The 17,591-nt window shown below is 42.2% G+C and overlaps 3 protein-coding genes across 3 annotated transcripts; all 3 read left to right on the top strand.

The window, feature by feature from the left end:
* Positions 1-3,688: 3,688 nt before the first annotated feature.
* LOC144478285 (uncharacterized) lies at positions 3,689-7,842 on the top strand (the record flags this gene model as incomplete). Its single annotated transcript, XM_078196053.1, has 3 exons — positions 3,689-4,138; positions 5,098-6,510; positions 6,631-7,842. Coding segments are annotated over 3 exons (3,075 nt in total), but the record flags the coding sequence as incomplete, so codon positions are not given.
* Positions 7,843-9,042: 1,200 nt separating this feature from the next.
* LOC144478430 (uncharacterized) lies at positions 9,043-9,929 on the top strand. The gene is made up of 2 exons (XM_078196297.1): positions 9,043-9,110; positions 9,677-9,929. The coding sequence occupies exons 1-2, from the start codon at positions 9,043-9,045 to the stop codon at positions 9,927-9,929; spliced, it is 321 nt and encodes a 106-aa protein (XP_078052423.1).
* Positions 9,930-11,685: 1,756 nt separating this feature from the next.
* LOC144478284 (hydrocephalus-inducing protein homolog) lies at positions 11,686-16,575 on the top strand. The gene is made up of 11 exons (XM_078196052.1): positions 11,686-11,802; positions 11,887-12,099; positions 12,773-12,989; positions 13,055-13,193; positions 14,215-14,342; positions 14,413-14,614; positions 14,672-14,858; positions 14,938-15,062; positions 15,333-15,426; positions 15,504-15,727; positions 16,428-16,575. The coding sequence occupies exons 1-11, from the start codon at positions 11,686-11,688 to the stop codon at positions 16,573-16,575; spliced, it is 1,794 nt and encodes a 597-aa protein (XP_078052178.1).
* Positions 16,576-17,591: the final 1,016 nt, after the last annotated feature.

The raw sequence follows: 17,591 nt of genomic DNA, 5'->3' as shown, positions 1-17,591 counted from the left end.
GCCCCGATGTCCCCCTAAGCCAACGAAAACAGCAGTAAGTTTCAACGCGAACATAATTTAAGTTATAGGAATTATTTTCAAGGTAAATCCCACGAGACTCCGTGGTAATATAAAACAACAAATAAAGCAACTTCGATTAACAGTAACAATAATGGTTTATTATTAATAGTCCGCAACTTTCCACGTCTTACAACAAGAATAATAACGACAACGACTTAGCAACAACGACAATAACTTTAACAATAACAAACGGCTTCAACAACAACAACGACTTCTCAACGTGACGGTTCTCCTTCGACTGAGAAGATCTTTTTTCGCTCGTTCTTCCACCCTTGCCAGCCTTTTTCCACATTACCCTACTATTCTCTGTCTCTCTCTTCCTCTCTCTTGCATTCATTCTCTTTCGCTCTGCCTTACTCGCTACCTCATTCTTACCCATTCTCTCTCTTTCTTTCTTTATTTCTCTCTCGCACACTCCCACTCCATCTTTCGGCCACGCAGGACTTCGAGGAACCTAAACAATAGACTCAGGTTACTCGAAGTTTCCCAAACGCTCTGTCCCCATCTGACCCATTCATTAGCATTTTATGACACTCGACCATTCTGCCTTTCATACCCTGAAGAAAACCCTACAAAACGTTCCACAATTCTTTCCTCCATTAGCCAACTTCTCGAGAAGTTCTAATAAGTAAATTCAAGAATCAGCATGCAATATTTAAGAAATCTCATTACACAGCGGATCGTCTCTTCCGACATAATTCAATGAGTAACACGTGGAATAAGAATGAAAGTCTCGCGTAGTCTCGGAACTTCTGTCAACATAATTACCATGTAAATTGATTAAGCCTGCACAGTATTATCATCGCAGCTAACTTAATAACGTCCGAAAATTAGGTTTACCTACGGCCTTGTCCGCCTTGTCCGCCGTGTTGCCCGCTTCCTTGCCCACCAAAGGTGGTCGTAACCTGTCATCCACCGCCGCCACCCTGCCTCCCACCGCCGCCGTGCGTCACTTACGTTTGTACCAAGAAACTGGTTCCCTGTATGCCTTGCCCGCCGCCCACGCCTCCACCGTGCTCGCCGTGTCGACCAGTTTGCAGTCAGTCCTCTCTTCGCAGCAATTTTCAATGCCGATGACGATCAGCCAGAACTCACCCCTTATCCTCACGATTGTTTTCTCTTTGTGCGCAGTGCCTCGTCCTTCCTGCTGCTAGCAACTGCGCGAGGAAATGGACGTTGGTGAACGGTCATGCAGACGACACGAGCGAAGTCCAACGAGAGAACGACCGTTCGATGCATCGTATATCTTCGTTACAATTAATGTAAATCTTCGCAGTTTCCTGCGACCTTTATAGTCCACGTTTCCTAACTCTGCTAAGATTTTTAGTTCAACCTTCTTCGAATTAACGTTCGAATTATTACGGTCTAACGAGCCAGAGGGTTTCTTTTTCTCGGTTTTAACTCGCAAAATTCTAAATATGACTGACGCGAGGGAATTCGTAACAATGACAAGCCGGGATTTATTTAGGCTCTCATAATTTTCATTATAATATATGCTTGGATATAGAATTTATTCATTCCAATTATTCATCTCAATAGATGTGAAACCGCTCGGTTCGACCAAAATAACAAGTGATAAACAATTCCATGAAAATGAGAAATTGCATAAAAGATTAGCTATTTCGGTTTTGCACTTTAAGCCCACGAATAAAAATGAATCTTGTAACGCAAACAGAAATGGTTCAATCACCTGTAGTGATTTTATGAGATCTTTACATAATATAACATATAACGTAACAAAAAATAAATAAATCTTAATCCAGCGACATTTTCTGCTTGCAGGATCTAGGACCAAACCGATTACGTCGAAATACTTCCACGATTCAGAGATACCGGATTCGACCCACGATTCGACTAAATTCCCCGATTATGATATAACCGAATTTGAAAATCTACGTCGCGACGAAAAATATTTTAATCCCGGACTCGACTTTAACCTGAATACGTCCTACCGAATTTTGAGATCGACGAAACATAATTTTGTTTTAAACGAGACCCCTAGTATCGTCCAGAATTATTTAAAATAATTGACGAGTGCTCGATAGGGAGAGACTAAACCCGGATTGTCTTTACCGGAATTGACAAAATCTTAATTGAACGACAAACCGCCGAAACGAGAGAAATTGTTATTCGATTGATATAAGATGCGGATGACTAATATTGTTCAGACTCTGCATGCCTTTGGTGCTCGATTCGCGAGTAAGATTAGGTTGTCGATGCTAGCCGCGGCTTATCTACCGAAACCAGTTTGCATCGAAATCGGTGTCGCGCGATCGCCTCGATTCGACTCCGCCCTGCCACGATCCCATGTTTTGTCCCCCTCGAAACGTGTGTACTCCCGGCGAACGCGAAGAGGCACGAGGCGTTCCCGTGATCCGGAATCACAATAGCAGATCGACGAACCGAAACAGTCCAAAAATGAACAGCCCCGAAAAATCACGCGCCCGTTCCTACCGACGAGCGTGTCCACGACTGGTCCGAGCGTTTTGTTAAGTTTGCCCGCAAGGAAAGCAGGTACCATTCCTTTTTTTTTTAGTGTGATTTTTTTTATGAATCAAGTCACGTTGTCAAGATTTTGGTACGATTGCGGCAACGAGACGACTCGACCCCGTCGTGTCGCGTTCGTGATCGACGGAACCGCCCGGCATCGAGGAATAGAAATCCGAGAGGGTTCGGAGAAAAGGAACGAGTCTACGATCAAAGCGTATTTGTATGCGAATCTGAAAACAGATATATCGGTGTGTGCTTCTTGTAAATTATATACTGAATAAAAATGGTAAAATTCTCTGGGACATCGCTCTCTCTCGCTCTCTTTCTCTCTCTCTTTCTCTCTCTCTCTTTCTCGTTTCTCTTCGATCGTCGCGTCACCAGAGTATCTCGCAGCGAGACTTCGAAACAATAACGAATTACACGGTCCTCGAATTTCAATCGGGTAGAGTGGCACACGCTCGGTTCGAGCCACCGCCGTCCCGTTCGAATCTTGTTTCGTAATCGGCTGGAACGAGAGACGCCGAGGAAAGCAACCCCTGCCAGCTGTTTAACAGACGAGAACGAAGTTAGGCGGAACGTCCTCGCGCGAACTTCGCGCCGGAACCCGAATCGAGAATATAAGCCCGACGAACGTGCCCATGGCAACGGAGCGCGCCGCGTCTCGTCAATTTTTCGTCCCCGTCTTCGGCACACACCCAGTGCACTCCGGCTAATCAGAGTTTCTACGTTTGGATCCTGTGCAAAATCGAGCCTGCGAGATTAACTCCGATGCCCATCGGATGATGCGTAACTGATCAAGGCCAAGATTCTTAGCAAAATTCTAGACGATTATGCACAAGAGGCAAGAAACTTCGATAGCCCAATATCCCACCATCCTCATTTATAACAGTCGATCCTAATTGTATAAAGCATAGAAACACGCGCGTGTTACGTATTTTTATTTCGTGCTCATTCAAGACAATATTCTAATCGGAGAAAGGATCTTCGTCCTTGGTTTTCAGAAAATTGATTCAGGAATTCTTATAAAGTTCCGCGATCCATTTCTACCACAAAAAGCCGTTCGCAGTAACGACTTAACGGACGTATACATATACAATGTAACAATATGGTCCAGTGTTCTTGATGACCGTCATTACGTTTCAGAAAAGCTTCAGCTGACGGAAATGTCAGACAGAAGACACCCACCAGACGTCCGAGCGCGAGCAGTTTAAAGGCGAGAACGAACACGATGCAGCAGCGAGTCAGAACTGAAAAGTCATCGTCGAATCAAAACGTGTCGCAAGGGGAGCCGAAAGAGCAACCGCAGAATGCCGCGGACGCGTTCACCCCCAAGATGAGGTTCACTGCTCAAGACAGAGGCAAAGACTTCGTGTCACCCTCGCCTAGGTTGAAGTACTTCCCGGCTGAGAAAATTAAGAGGTTGGACAGTTCACCGGCGTACACGCCCGACCCAATCGGCGCTATAATTATGCAGCAAAACCCTCAGGAGTCTGGTACATTCTTCGTACCAGGATCGGTTGACCAGAATAACGGACAAGGCGACGCGAATGCAGCGTTACAGTCGGTGTCGCAGCCGCGGCAGCATCAGGTGTTTAATCATTCGATCGATATCTCAATCAGGAAGTTGTATCTTTAACATTTTACCGACCGGTTATACGACCGTAAATATTAATATCATTGTAGGGTACTTGAATCTATTAACATTTACATATTTCCATAACACTACCGTTAAGCAATATACATTTTATTCGAATTTAATTTATTGCGAAAGATATCTAATATATTTTCACTCCCAAAGAAAAAGATAGCACGCGCGTGCTATCTTTAATTTCTCGCGTTGTAATTATGGTACAGGAAATGTGCCAATGATACAGAAAGACTACCTTCTCTGCTAATATATAAACAGAACTTATATTGACTTTTCGTCAACAAATTCTCGTCGTAAAAATAAAAATACCCAAATCAATATAGACAAAATGATAGCACATCTGAAAAATATTCCATATTATATAAATTTAAAATAGGCAAATATGAAAATGATATAACTGTAGCTGTGTTTAATAATGTATGGAATATCCGTGGTTCTCAATTACTTCTATCATTTTTTTTAGTAAGGATTTATACAATACTTTAGATTGCGATAAATTTTTCCATCCCTCTTTAATACTGATTTTTAAGTCATTTAAATTTTCAAATTGTCTACCTTCTGCGTAGATAGCTCTTAATAATAATCTCCGACAATTCTTAATGATATATAAGTTCGGGGAGCACACTGGCTATTCCAAAAGAGGAATTATCTCTTTTTAAAAGTATTCATGAATAATTTTTGCCGCGTGTACGGCAGCATTCTCTTGCTGGAACACAAATTTTGGACCTCCAATGCATTGTGCATCCTTATCAATTTGGTTTTTTATCAATCTTAAATAACTTGTGCTATTCATTTTTCCCTGTATAAAATTAATATCCGTTTTTTCTTTGTAATCCGTTTCTTTCTTTGAGCTTACTTAATTCGTTGTTCATTAACATTTGCGTACGATTATCTCGCAGACTATGCACACCATGAGCCAGCAACAGGTTGGTGGTCACCAACCGGTGCATCAGATGGGTCAAATCAACCCGTGCTCCGATCCCACTCTACACCAACAAGTCCAAGCGAATCAGATGCATCGGCCTTGTGTACCCCATGGTCAGCGCGAACCGTCTCCGCAAAAGACACCTCAATCGCTGTACCGCACCGGGACTCCTCAACCAATGTATCGCGCCGCGATTTCTCAACCATCGAATCCGATGCCGCCACCGTCACCGGCTGTCCCGTCGCCTCCGAAACCGGAGGAGGGTAAAGTCGAGAACAACGGAACGGAGTGTCCAGACTACGAGGGGCAGCCGGTCGGTGGCCGAAACGCGGCCATGTACAGACAAGTGATGATAGCCAGCCAACAGCCGCAAGCACAGTCGCAAATGTCCATGATGCCGAATGTGTCGCAGTCGAACAGCAGCCAACAGTATCAGCAACCAGCCCAGAATCATTACCAGGCGGCCAGGCAACCGAACCCTCAAAATCCTCAGGTGTCGTATCAACAGTTGCAGCAAACTGCCGCGCAACAGCAGCAGCTGCAGCAGCGGGCGTTGGCCTACCAGGCGCAAATGGCGAACAACAGTCCCCAGAAAAATCAAGCTGGAGCACCGGTCATGGGACAAGGAATGGTCTCGCCGCAAGAGGCGAACAAATATCGAGCTATGCAACATTACCAAGCTCAGCGGACGAACTATGCAATGAATCCTCAGAGTGGTCAGTTGAATCCTTACACCATCAACGTGGCCAACAATCAACCGCAGCTTGTTCCGCCGAACGTGCAACAGCATCCCATGCAACAATATCAATCGCAGTCTGCGCAACCGTTTCAGAATTCTGGACAGCAACAGTACAGGAACCCCGCGGGTTACTATGTAGGAAATTCTGGACACCAACTGCAGAAGAATCCTGCTGAGAATGTGAATCAGCAGCCACTGAGTAGTCAGAAAGCGGAACAACCGCCTGCTCAATCGCCGGTTAACCAAGATAACCAAGAGAAAAAGGCAAAGTTATCGTTCACCCCGAGCATGATACGCGATCAAGAAAAACTGGTGGCGACCATGAAGCAACAAGGAGTGCCGTTCGATATCATCAAAAGGCAGTTCGAGGCACTGTTGAACGAGCAACGCAGGCAGCTTGAGTACATCGAAGAGCTTCGGCGACAGGACTATTTGCCGGAGGTTGAAAGACCTGTGGCTGTCACTCGCAGGCCCAAGCAGACCGACGAAAAGCCGGAATGGATGGTTCATCTGACACCGAAAAGACTGTCGTACGTGGAGGTGGAGAGGATGTACGAGAAACAAAAGCAGAAGGAACAGATGACTAGGCAGATGGATCAGAGTAGGGAGAACGAGATGGTCAATCAGATTTATCAACACAGTCAACAACAACAACACAATCAACAACAACACAGTCAACAACAACACAATCAACAACAACACAATCAACAACAACACAATCAACAACAATGCAATCAACAACAACACAGTCAACACAATCAGTACAATCAACAACAGTACCAGTACTATCCGCAAGACAACCAGCAACAACCGAATCAACAACCTCAACAGATGTTCGCGCAACCTAGAATGTTAGGTTGGGCCCAATCGACTCCTAACGTTACCACAATAAACCATCCACAGAGTTTCCCAAGCCACCAACAAGAACAACACGCCTATGCGCAGCAACAGTACCCACAGCTCCATCTGTATCAACAGGTCTACCCAGTGAATCGCCAACAAGTCGAGAGAGAGAGTCCTAATAACCCCGCAACCCATGAAACTGTCAAACGAACGACCGAGCCATCCAGCTTACTGAAACTGCGAGTGTATAAGGATTGTATCCGGCCCCAAGGGCGCAACAACGGGCTGCAGGATCCGCAGATAGTGCGCAAGTATCTGGAACAGTCGTCGAATTCTGCGGAGGTTCAAAGAGGTTTGGAGTATCTAGCCAGCTTAGGCGCGAAGAAACAAATGAACAAACTAAACGGGATGCAGGAGCACATGGAAGTCGAACATCAGCTGAACGAACGGCTGGCGGCGGCTTCCAATCAACAATCGTCGAAGAGGGTCTCCGCAAACGGCCTCGAGAACACCAGGAACCCAAACAACCCACCCTCGCAGCGTCTGACGCAACTGAAGAAGTCGAACCAGGAGTTTCTGCGAGAGTATCCCAGACAGAAGCAGGCCAACTCGCAGGAATGCTACGTTGTTCAAGCGGAAAGGGAGAACGGGACCGTTGCACCTGTGGAGCAGAACCCTTACATGCAACAACACTCGGGGCACACCGTTTCAACGCCTATGATCCCCTACAACGACAGGAACCCGGCCACCGCCGGCAACAACTTGATGCCGTACAGGTTCGATGGAAATAATCCTCAGTACTATCAGCAGATGCAACAGTACTATCAGAACGCGCGGAATCTCGCCAAAAACACCGGGGAAGGGGACATGGGATTCGTTCGAAAGAACGACGTATCGAAGAACTCAGGGTTCGATCGAGCAGGCGGTGACGCCACCGGAAATATGAATGGCCAGACGCCGGATAGCAAAATATCGATGTACAGGACGCATCACAGCCAGCCTGATCTGTACGAAGCCAGAAGCATAGGTGGTGTGAGGTACCTGGCCAGGAAACAGGACTACATGCCAAACACGCAACTCGTGTCGCCGGAAACTCTGATAGCGAGCAGACACCTACAACCCCCAATGATCTACTGACGAAGACCGGTGTTTTATATCATCTTTTTCCTTTTTTGTCTATTTTACCTGTTTGCTAGCATGTTTTACTCGTTTCTTAGAATTGTTTACTCGTTTCTTAGAATTGTTTACTCGTTTCTTAGAATGATTTACTTGTTTGTTAGCATGTTTTACTTGTTTGTTATCACGTTTAGTCGACTTTTTTCTACTTCGTTTATTTTGTACGAACTTTTACGACAATGATGTTTGTGAGTACCCATGTTTTTTTTAAAGAATACGTGTTCAAGAGGAGATGAGTAAGGTGTATCACGTTTTATAATCTTATGAATAAACGGTCCGATTTTTACTATGTTCGAATGGTTCCCCTTTATCGTTGTTTCCGCATCTCCTCGAATTCATGGGAATCCCAGCAGGCAAGTATTAGTGTTTGTAGGTTCACGGGAACATTTGCTATTCATCGCGGATAGTTGTTCCCTTTCAACGCGAAGCTCACCCTCATTGCTAGAATTGCTGCTTTTCCTCCTTTTTTTTTTCACTCCGTTCCCTGCATTTTCGCGGCATTCCGTCCTCATCAGCAAATTGCAGTCTACTAATAGAGTCCCGTCTATTGACAAAGCGACGGCTCGCGTCTCGCCTTATCATTCTGTGCGGGAAATTTTTGGTTTGCAAGACGAGAAGCCGTGAGAACTTCGCTATCGATATTTCAGATACTACACGTTTTACCTAATCTACCGCGAGACTTTTATTTTCATTCTTAATACGCTTTTTGAGTTCTCCATCGCAGCTCGTACGAATCACTTTTAACTTTTCGGCTGCTACACCACCGACACGTGGATGACTGAATTATTTACACACCTTTGAGAATTAATTTTTATTAAAATTCACAAAACGGAAGAACGTTAAAGAAATAATTAATAACAAAAAATTTTATTTTGAGATTTTAATTTAATTTTATAAAATTTTATGTTATAAAAAAGATCTGTTAACAATGATTTATTACAAAATTAACCGTAAATATTTGCTCGATCCTTTCCTTCGTGATCCTGAAATCATTCACAACACACCAAATCAATTCGAACACCAAGTATATACATAATTCTTCTGTTTTCAACGAACATGAAGCGAATTTAACTTCCGTTCGGTCAAACTCCATTTTTAATAATGTTTTAGTAAAAGTAAGCCCAAATTTCTCGTGAACTTTTTTACAAACTATGAACAATCATGAACTGCAAAAAACAACGTGACTACATGGAAGAGATGCTGACATTAATAGAACGCATCGAATGTCTGTGAGTTATTCTTGTAAATCAAATAACTATACAACTTACCATTTTACACTCGCGTAACAGGAATGGCTGCATAAAATTTGAAAAAGCAGAAAGAATACAGATAAATCTCTGTGTTGCAATTTTTTACTTCTCCCAAAAGTCCGCATTTTTCTGCAAATTCTGACTTCCGTACGTCCTTTCACGAAAATCAGTTAATTGTAAATAATTGTAAATAAAAACCTATTCACGGTTTTTATTCAAATAGATAAAAATACATAGTTTGGTAGTTAACCTTTCAGCCGTTTCATCTCCTTCGAATCCTAATAAAATCTGATAAATGGTTATGAAAAGACGATAACTAAATTCTTCACAAAGATGAACAAACTTAAAAGTCGAGTTTCTCTAAAACAGCGCCCTACTGAACAAATTTATGGTGCGTGAGAAGAAATGGACGACCACGATTGTAGGAACTGAAAAACTGGGATCTACATCCAAATGTCTATAGAGTGTTGCATTGCATTTTCACAGAATCTAATTTGGTTTGTAATCTCTGTGATTCTTCTAATGTTCATGATCATCGATTCCAGGAAACCAGAACCGGAAGTATGCAACGTTAGGTGTCCACCGTTTGGATGTCCACGCGGTCCATGCCCAGGGTTATGCTGCTACGGAGGCGTCTGCGATCCCTGCTGCATTTCCAAGGTGCCCTGTTGCCCGATACCAAACCCAACACCGCCCCGGTGTCGCGCACCACCTTTGTGCTGGCTGAGAGCCTATGCTAAGGCGGTTGGCTACCCTCCAGAATCCTGTCTCTCCCCACAGAACGCGTGCTACCGCTAGAAATCCGACTGCACGCCTTGGAATCAACAGAATCATTGCCCTCCTAAATTCTCCGCCGCGCCAACCCTCCCGCAAGTCACCCCATTGCCCTGCTCCAATACTGTTAAGCCGACTCCCGGGAATAATTCAAGCGTCCAGGCGAGACGGAAATATTAGCTTTCTGTTACGACGATTCAACGGGTGTAAAACACGGAAAACTGTTCCTTAAAGGACCGTAGATTTTATGCATGGACCTCGGGTACGTTGGTAAAATAGTATAAAGATACAAAGTATTTCAAATGTCGATGTACTGTCAAGTTATATACCATTATTAAAGCATTCAACACATACTTATTTGATTTCACCAACTTGTAAGCGACAAAGACAATATTTTATAGTCTAGATTAAGCTTTGTTACTTTTTATTAACCGGCTCAATGCTATTCTCTATTATACAGGTTTAACGTTATGAATAGCCTTTTTCTAATTTCTGCCAAACGAGTGAACTGTTTTTTTTTATATATTATAGAAGAACTGGTTCACTAAATAATGTGTAGACCAATTTTTGCAAAAATTATAATTTTTTGAGAAGAGCAAAAATAATGTTTTCTAACTTTCTTTAACTGAGTTCAACTGCGCGAGAACTTATTACCATAGAATTCTTGGGAAAACACGATGAATGAATTTGTGTTATAAGTTCAGATAATGATAAAATACATCATTCTTTTTACATTTAAACTAATTGCAATTTTTGTAAAATATGCTTTTAGTCATCGCCCAGTAAATCGAACCTTCGTTTAGTCTAATTTTAACCCTTTACACTCGAGTGGCGACTCTGCGGCGCCATTAAATTTGTTGTAACACGTACCAAAATTATTTCTATCGATATCGCAAAAGCTTGGATTTAAAAAAATTGTTGAAAATGTAACTGTTATATGAATCACGTGACTCAATTTCGTATGCATAGAATGAATTTTATTATATAAAATGGAAATACTAGAAGCCAGAAAAATTATTTTAGATTTGCAGTTGAAATGGCTTCGCGTACAAAGCGTTAATAAAGTTATTCGGAGATTGAAGTTGCACGCAGACTTTTTCCATCGAGTGTACGTATGCCCCGCGTGCATACGGAAATTGAAACGAATGGAAAGAGTAAAAATAAATGTTCCTCGGTGGTCAGGTGTCATCGCGTTCGTTTATTAGAATATACGGAGCGAACAACGTAGTTTGAAGGGCGCCGTGGTACAAATCATGCGAGACGTCGTCTAGCAGCTGGCAATTAAGTGCGGCGCATCGCGTTACGCAAGCTCGGGAAACTGCTGCTTAGGAACCGTCTAAACTTTCACTAATTTTGGCTTAACCTCTCAAAGAGCCGTTCAACGTTCCGACGTCGTGATCTATATCAACCACGGGGTATCGGATTATGACGAGCACCAAGTGGCGGCGTAATTCCGTCATTGGTTCTCGAAATTCGAAATTTCGTGATTCGATCGGATTTTATTCGTTTCTCTTTCGCCTGAGCCTTCGAATATTATATTATAATATTATCGAATATTATATTATAATATTATCGAATATTATATTAATATACGAATGAGCGCGACAGCGATTAATATAAACTGTTATTCGAACGCATCGCGAAATAATCGAAATAAGCGAAATTCGACGGAACGAGAAGACACGTTCAAGCGTATTACCGCATTCCTTTATGGGGTATCCCCGATGCTCGTGAAAACGCGAATACGAATTGAAAGCTTTTCAAACGGTGCGCGATAAAGATGGACGAGGAGAAATTGGATCGAATAAGAAATCATGCCGGTACATTCGGCATATTAGACATTGTACAGCATTTGTTGGCACAGTCGCGGAAAAGGATCGATAGGGAAGAGAAACGGGTTGGTTCCGAAACCTTCTCGCCGCCGCTAAATCTCTGGTAAATTCACGAGGAACAGATAGTAGAGGCTTTTAATGTTTCACAGTGCGCCCGGCCGTCCGAGTTCGTGAAGCAAATGCTAATGACCACGGAGGAGAGGCTAGAATTCATTTTAAAATCGAGGTACAAACACGACCTGTCCTGTTATTCGAGCAACCACGACTGCAACTTCGACGTAACCCCCAGTATCATCGTTTTCCAACGATTCAACCCTGGGGAGGTGTTCAATGTCACGTTGTCTATTCGCAACGTGTCGCAGGTAATAGGTTAATCGTCATACGTACCACCGGGAAATTTTAGCCGGCTCATCTTTTAAATACTGCACAATATTCTGTTTCCGACGTAACATCTTCCAAATATAACAATATTCGTGAAACATAATTCGTTGATTCGAAAATAAAACAGAAATGGACGAATAGTTCGAAAATAAGTTTTTAAAGGTGGCGATTATTATCCATCTATTATTTATTATTAGACTGCGAATCCTTATGCATGCATTGCATTGGCAGATTTGTAAAACACAGAAAACATATAAATTAACAGAGCTCTAGTGACATTCTTACTTACCTTTCACACTGAGCAATGTTTTTTATATAGCATTTGTAATCTCGGCGATGGTTTATATTAATTTACATGGATTGTATTCCTTAAGGTATGCGAAAATTTAAAGACACGTTATCAACGTTTCTATTCTAAGAAATAGTTGTAATTTAATAGTTGTTTTTATTTAACTCATATTTTCAATTAACCTTAGCCTTTGAAAGTCATAGAGTTAACATTGCCGTACCATATGATTTATTTTCTAAACGAATAATCTTTTAGTTGGCGATGAGAACTTTTTCTGTAACAATAATAAACTTTTTTGAGCTCCACAGTCCATTCATTATCATTTATCATTCGTACACCGAAGCACGGGATCGTTGAAATAACAGCTTATAATTACGGAAGCGCAGGTGTCGCGGTATCTGAAGACTTCCTGCGACCTAAATCCTTTCTTCTCCATTGAAAATCGAGGATCATTCTCGACGATGATCGCGCCGGGTCTCTCGAACACGTACAACGTGAGATTCACGCCCGAGAAGAAGATGGATTACGAATATCGGCTGAAATTCGCGACGAACGTCGGCGAGATCATCGTGCCGGTCATAGGCGAGTTGGAAAATTCTGCCGTGATATTTCCAGACAGACGTAATAACAAAATTGTTGCGATCTAGGAATCGGACCTAGAGGAATATTAGACTTTCCGGATAGAATCGAGCTGCCGGGCACAGCGGTGAAAATTGCATCCACGAAGGTGATTTTTGTGCGCAATGTGGGACACGCTCTGACTGTTTTTACTCTTCGCAGTGACAGGTGAGCGAACGCTATTTCCGTCAAGCTTTAAAAACTTCCACCAGTCGAAACATTGCGAAACATGGTCGATTTTCATGAAACTTTTAAACGTTAATGCGCGCGATTTTTATGAATTCTTTAGACCACTGTTTCCCAATCTTGTTTCAACTATGTTCCACTATGACGACTCATTGATCTTAATTCTCTTCGGTACAATAGATAACCAGATTTTGAAACAATTTAATATCAATAGGTGCTTCAATTGAAAAAGACACATACAGAAAATTGCTTTTAATTTGATTTGTTTAAATATATGGCCGCTACATTCAAGTAAATATAACGAAGGGGAGGCTACCAATAATGTTGTTACGAAACTAGTAAAAATTAGGGAAACGAGGAAAAATCAGAATTTCTTGAAGACAGACATCTATGAATTAAACTCGCGTTGGGAAAAGTGTATTGAAACAAATTGGGGCACATTTTGATTAAATCAATAGCTTTTGAAAAAAGATATGCAGTTTTATATGCTCGCTTAAAAATCCGATATTTCATATGCACCGATCTAATAGAATGATTAATTATTGATTGCGAGAGAACAGAATTTTAAAATAACTTAAAAGAACGGAATAACAGTCATACGTGTCAGGATGTTACTACAAATCTTTATCACGAGCCTGATTCGTTAAAGCGCGGCAACGGGTTAACCCTTTGCACTCCAGGCCATTTTAAGCTTAGATATAAAATAGCTATTTTAACCAGCTGCATTTTATATAACTTAAGTAATATAGTTATATAACTGATATAACTTAGTACAATTTATGAATATGAAATTGAGTCTAGTGAATCATAAAACTGTTACGCTTTTAACAATCTTTTAAACAGGAGGGTCACTAATAATGTCAAAATTATTTTGGAAATGATATAACGATATTCATTGGCGCCTCAGAGGCGCCACTCGAGTGCCAAGGGTTAATTGTCTGTTTATACGCAGACTAATTGTTCGGTATACCATTTACGCGAGCGATTCGGCATGAATTTTCAGTTCTTGTTTCTGGATCGAACCATCGAAGGGTAGAATAGAGGAAGAAGAGACTCTGCAGTTCACCGTTTGCTTTTCGTCGAAGAGTGCCGGCGACTTCGAAGGGAAGCTGTATCTGGAATACGAAACAGGTTTCGGCTCTCCATAAACGACGCCCGTAATCAAAGACCCGTAATCTCGTCTTCTTTTTACGTTCATCAGGGGAGAGGCTCGGAATTGACGTCTGTTGTTCTGCGCGAAATTCCCCCATTCGCGTCGACAGAAGCTGCTTCAAAATCGAGGAGACTTACTTAGGCTTGTCGAGAAGCAGGATACTGACGATCCACAACGGCAGCGATCACATCGTCAAGTACAAGTGGATGCTGCTCGTGGATTCGGACGCTGACGAGCAACGACGCGCAGAGTAAGAAACGTGGAAATCCCACCCAGCTGAGAAATTAAAAAATCTCCGTTGTCGCAGATTCAGAAAATTGTTCCACTTGGTGTACGAATCCGAGCTCGTTCGCTCCGTCGATCTAGTTCATTACGACGTCTGCACGCCGGACATTCATCAGCTGGTGTATCAACGAATTTACGCCGACGAGATCGAGTCCCTAAAAAAGGAAACTTTCCCGTACTGCCATCTGTCCTTTATGCTTTCGCCGGAGGTACGTTTTCAACTTTTCGACGGTATTTAACTAGAAAAATTTCTTTAACTAGAAAAACATTGCACGGTAATGTTTTCAGGAGGGCGAGATTTGGCCGCAGTCGTCGACGGACATTACGGTGATCTTCCGCGCCCTGGAAGTCGGCGAAATTAGTAGCATTGCCTACTTGGAAGTAACTGGCCGTGAAAGTAGAATTCCGCTGAGGTAAGACGCGGCTGCTCTGAAATGAATGTTTCAAAATAACAAGATTACGCCGCACGAAATTCGAGGAATTTATCGGGCCGAGAACCACCAATTTTCATAAATTATATTAATTTTAACATAGCATAGCTCGTAAATAACCTTAGCCCGACTCGGAGCATTTTAAAGAGGTTCGGTGTGCAATGTATAGTCAATGTTATTACAAAATACGTTTTCGGAAAATCTAAGGAAATAAGTTGGTTCACTTGAAAATTAACGATATTGTCGTGTCAGTCTCTGTGGAACAGGCATAGGGCCGTACTTCCGTCTCAACGTGCTCACGATCGACATGTGCAACGTTTACTTGTGCGCCGTACACAATTTCGAGGTACCTCGGAGCCCATTTCAGAAAACTAGCCGACAATAATTGGCCAATGCGTTAACACGGTGTCGAAATGATGGTAGGTGGTGGTAGCGAACAAGGGTCACATATCCGGCACATTGATCTACAAACCGAAGCCGACCGATTTCGGCGGCACGATCGAGATCACGCCGAACTGCCTGTTCCTGAAGCCGGACGAGCACAAGACTTTCAACTTGAAATTCTCATCGAAACGCAAGGGCGAGTTCGTCGAAAGGCTGGATTTCATTGTTAAGGAGAGTCTCGAGGTGCACAGCCTGCATATCAAGTGAGTCGTTTTACTTGGGAACACGTAAACAGATTGATCGGCCGCGGAGGACTAGCCAGATCGCGTATTTTCCAGGGGTTGCATCGTGTTCCCGAGGCTGCATTTCGACAAGGAGGTCCTCGATTTTGGTGAAACGCCCCTGGGTACGTTTTACCCCGTCGGAGAAAATATTAGGTGAAGCAAAAAGTTTTGAGCCTTTTTCGTTAGATGCCTTCAGTGTGTGTGTGAGCCATATCTCACGATGTATACGTTGCATCTTGCCGTTCTGTACGGCGATTTCAAGGCAACGTAACGCTTCAAAAAAAGTGTGCGACAGTTTTTTGTTTAGTGAATCCAGTTTAGTGTTAGAGCGTTCCAAAATGGAGGTAAAAAAAGAGAAAATTCGATACATTCTTTAACCCTTAATTAGGCGCATTAAGAAAATCACCCAATTAGGCACATGGGCTCTTAAATAACACCAAAAAGACATTGGGAAAGGAGTATCAAAAAGGAATGAAACTTAATGGATTTCTATAGTAATTAATAAAGTTCTGTAATATACTTAACTTTAAGAAACTAATACTTACTGTGACCCTGTGGCCCTGACCCCATGCGCCTAATTAAGGGTTAATACCATTACGAAGAAGGGGAAAAAAGCAGAGCAGGCGGCCAACAAAATTTGTGCTATTTATGGATACCAATATAGTGTCGAATGTAACAGCAGTGGTTTCAACGCTTCCGTTCTGGTAATATGGACGTCGAAGATGAGACACGCTCTGGTAGGCTACTCGTCGAAAATGTTGATAAAATCATGGAAATCATCGCTTCAGACCGGCGTTGGAGCACTTATTCCATTGCCCAGGAACTGAAGATTAGCCAGAAAACCGTTTGGAACCATTTGCATGAGGCTGGTCTCAAGAAGAAGCTCGATGTGTGGGTGCCACAACAATATTCAAGCATTTGCAAAATTTTCTTGATGATAAAAAACTGGCCTCAAGAGAGGCTTGTGACAATAAGCTGGTCAAGTTTTTATACCAACAGGTACAAGGATTTCTTCAATCGCGGAATTATGAAATTGCCTTCAGAATGGACAAAATTTACCGAACAAAATAGCGCATATTTGATTTAAATCGGATCATTCTAATTTCGTTAATTTCATCGTCGAAATAAAGAGAAAGAAGGCTCAGAAGTTTTTACTTCGTCTAATATTAAGTGCAAATAGCTTGGGCTATAACATTATTGAAAAATAAAATGCCAAGCAATTCATCTAGAACCGTGGACAAACGTGTGTGTACTTCTAAATGGAATTCAAATTGGATCGAGTCGAATTTTCTTGATATGCTAGTCTCGCTGTCGTTTCAAAAGAGTTCAAACAGTTTGACCTAATTTGACAAAAATTAATCCACTTTAAAAGAGTATCCGCATATATTTGTCCACTGTTTTAGCTGTGCAACTATTATTAATATTCTACAGCATTGCTTCGTCTTTTGATAGACCTATAACGATGATCTGATTAAGAAGATAGTACAAAGTTAGAGCATAGTTCAGATTTCTTCCGCTTTGTTCAAGCACGTACCAGCTAAGTAAAGTTGGAGCAACCAGTCTACCTGGTTAACACATTCCGTGCCAAACGTACCACTGGTGGTACCCGCTTAAATGACTATTTAACGCGTTAAAAAAATATTTTATGACAAGTTTAGAATCGACGAATTAATTTCCACCAAAAGAATGCTTTACTGCTTTACAGTCATATTGACAATACTTAATAAAACAAAATAATATATCGATTTTATAGCGTTGACTGACCAGAAGGAAAAGTCGACTAAATACAGCTCGGTACGGAACGTGTTAAATAATAAATAACGTTCTTTCTTCTCTTCGGTAA

This window comes from Augochlora pura, chromosome 2 (assembly GCF_028453695.1).
Source record: "Augochlora pura isolate Apur16 chromosome 2, APUR_v2.2.1, whole genome shotgun sequence".
NCBI classification, from domain to species: Eukaryota; Metazoa; Arthropoda; class Insecta; order Hymenoptera; family Halictidae; genus Augochlora; species Augochlora pura.
This window is presented reverse-complemented; position numbering and strand designations above follow the sequence as displayed.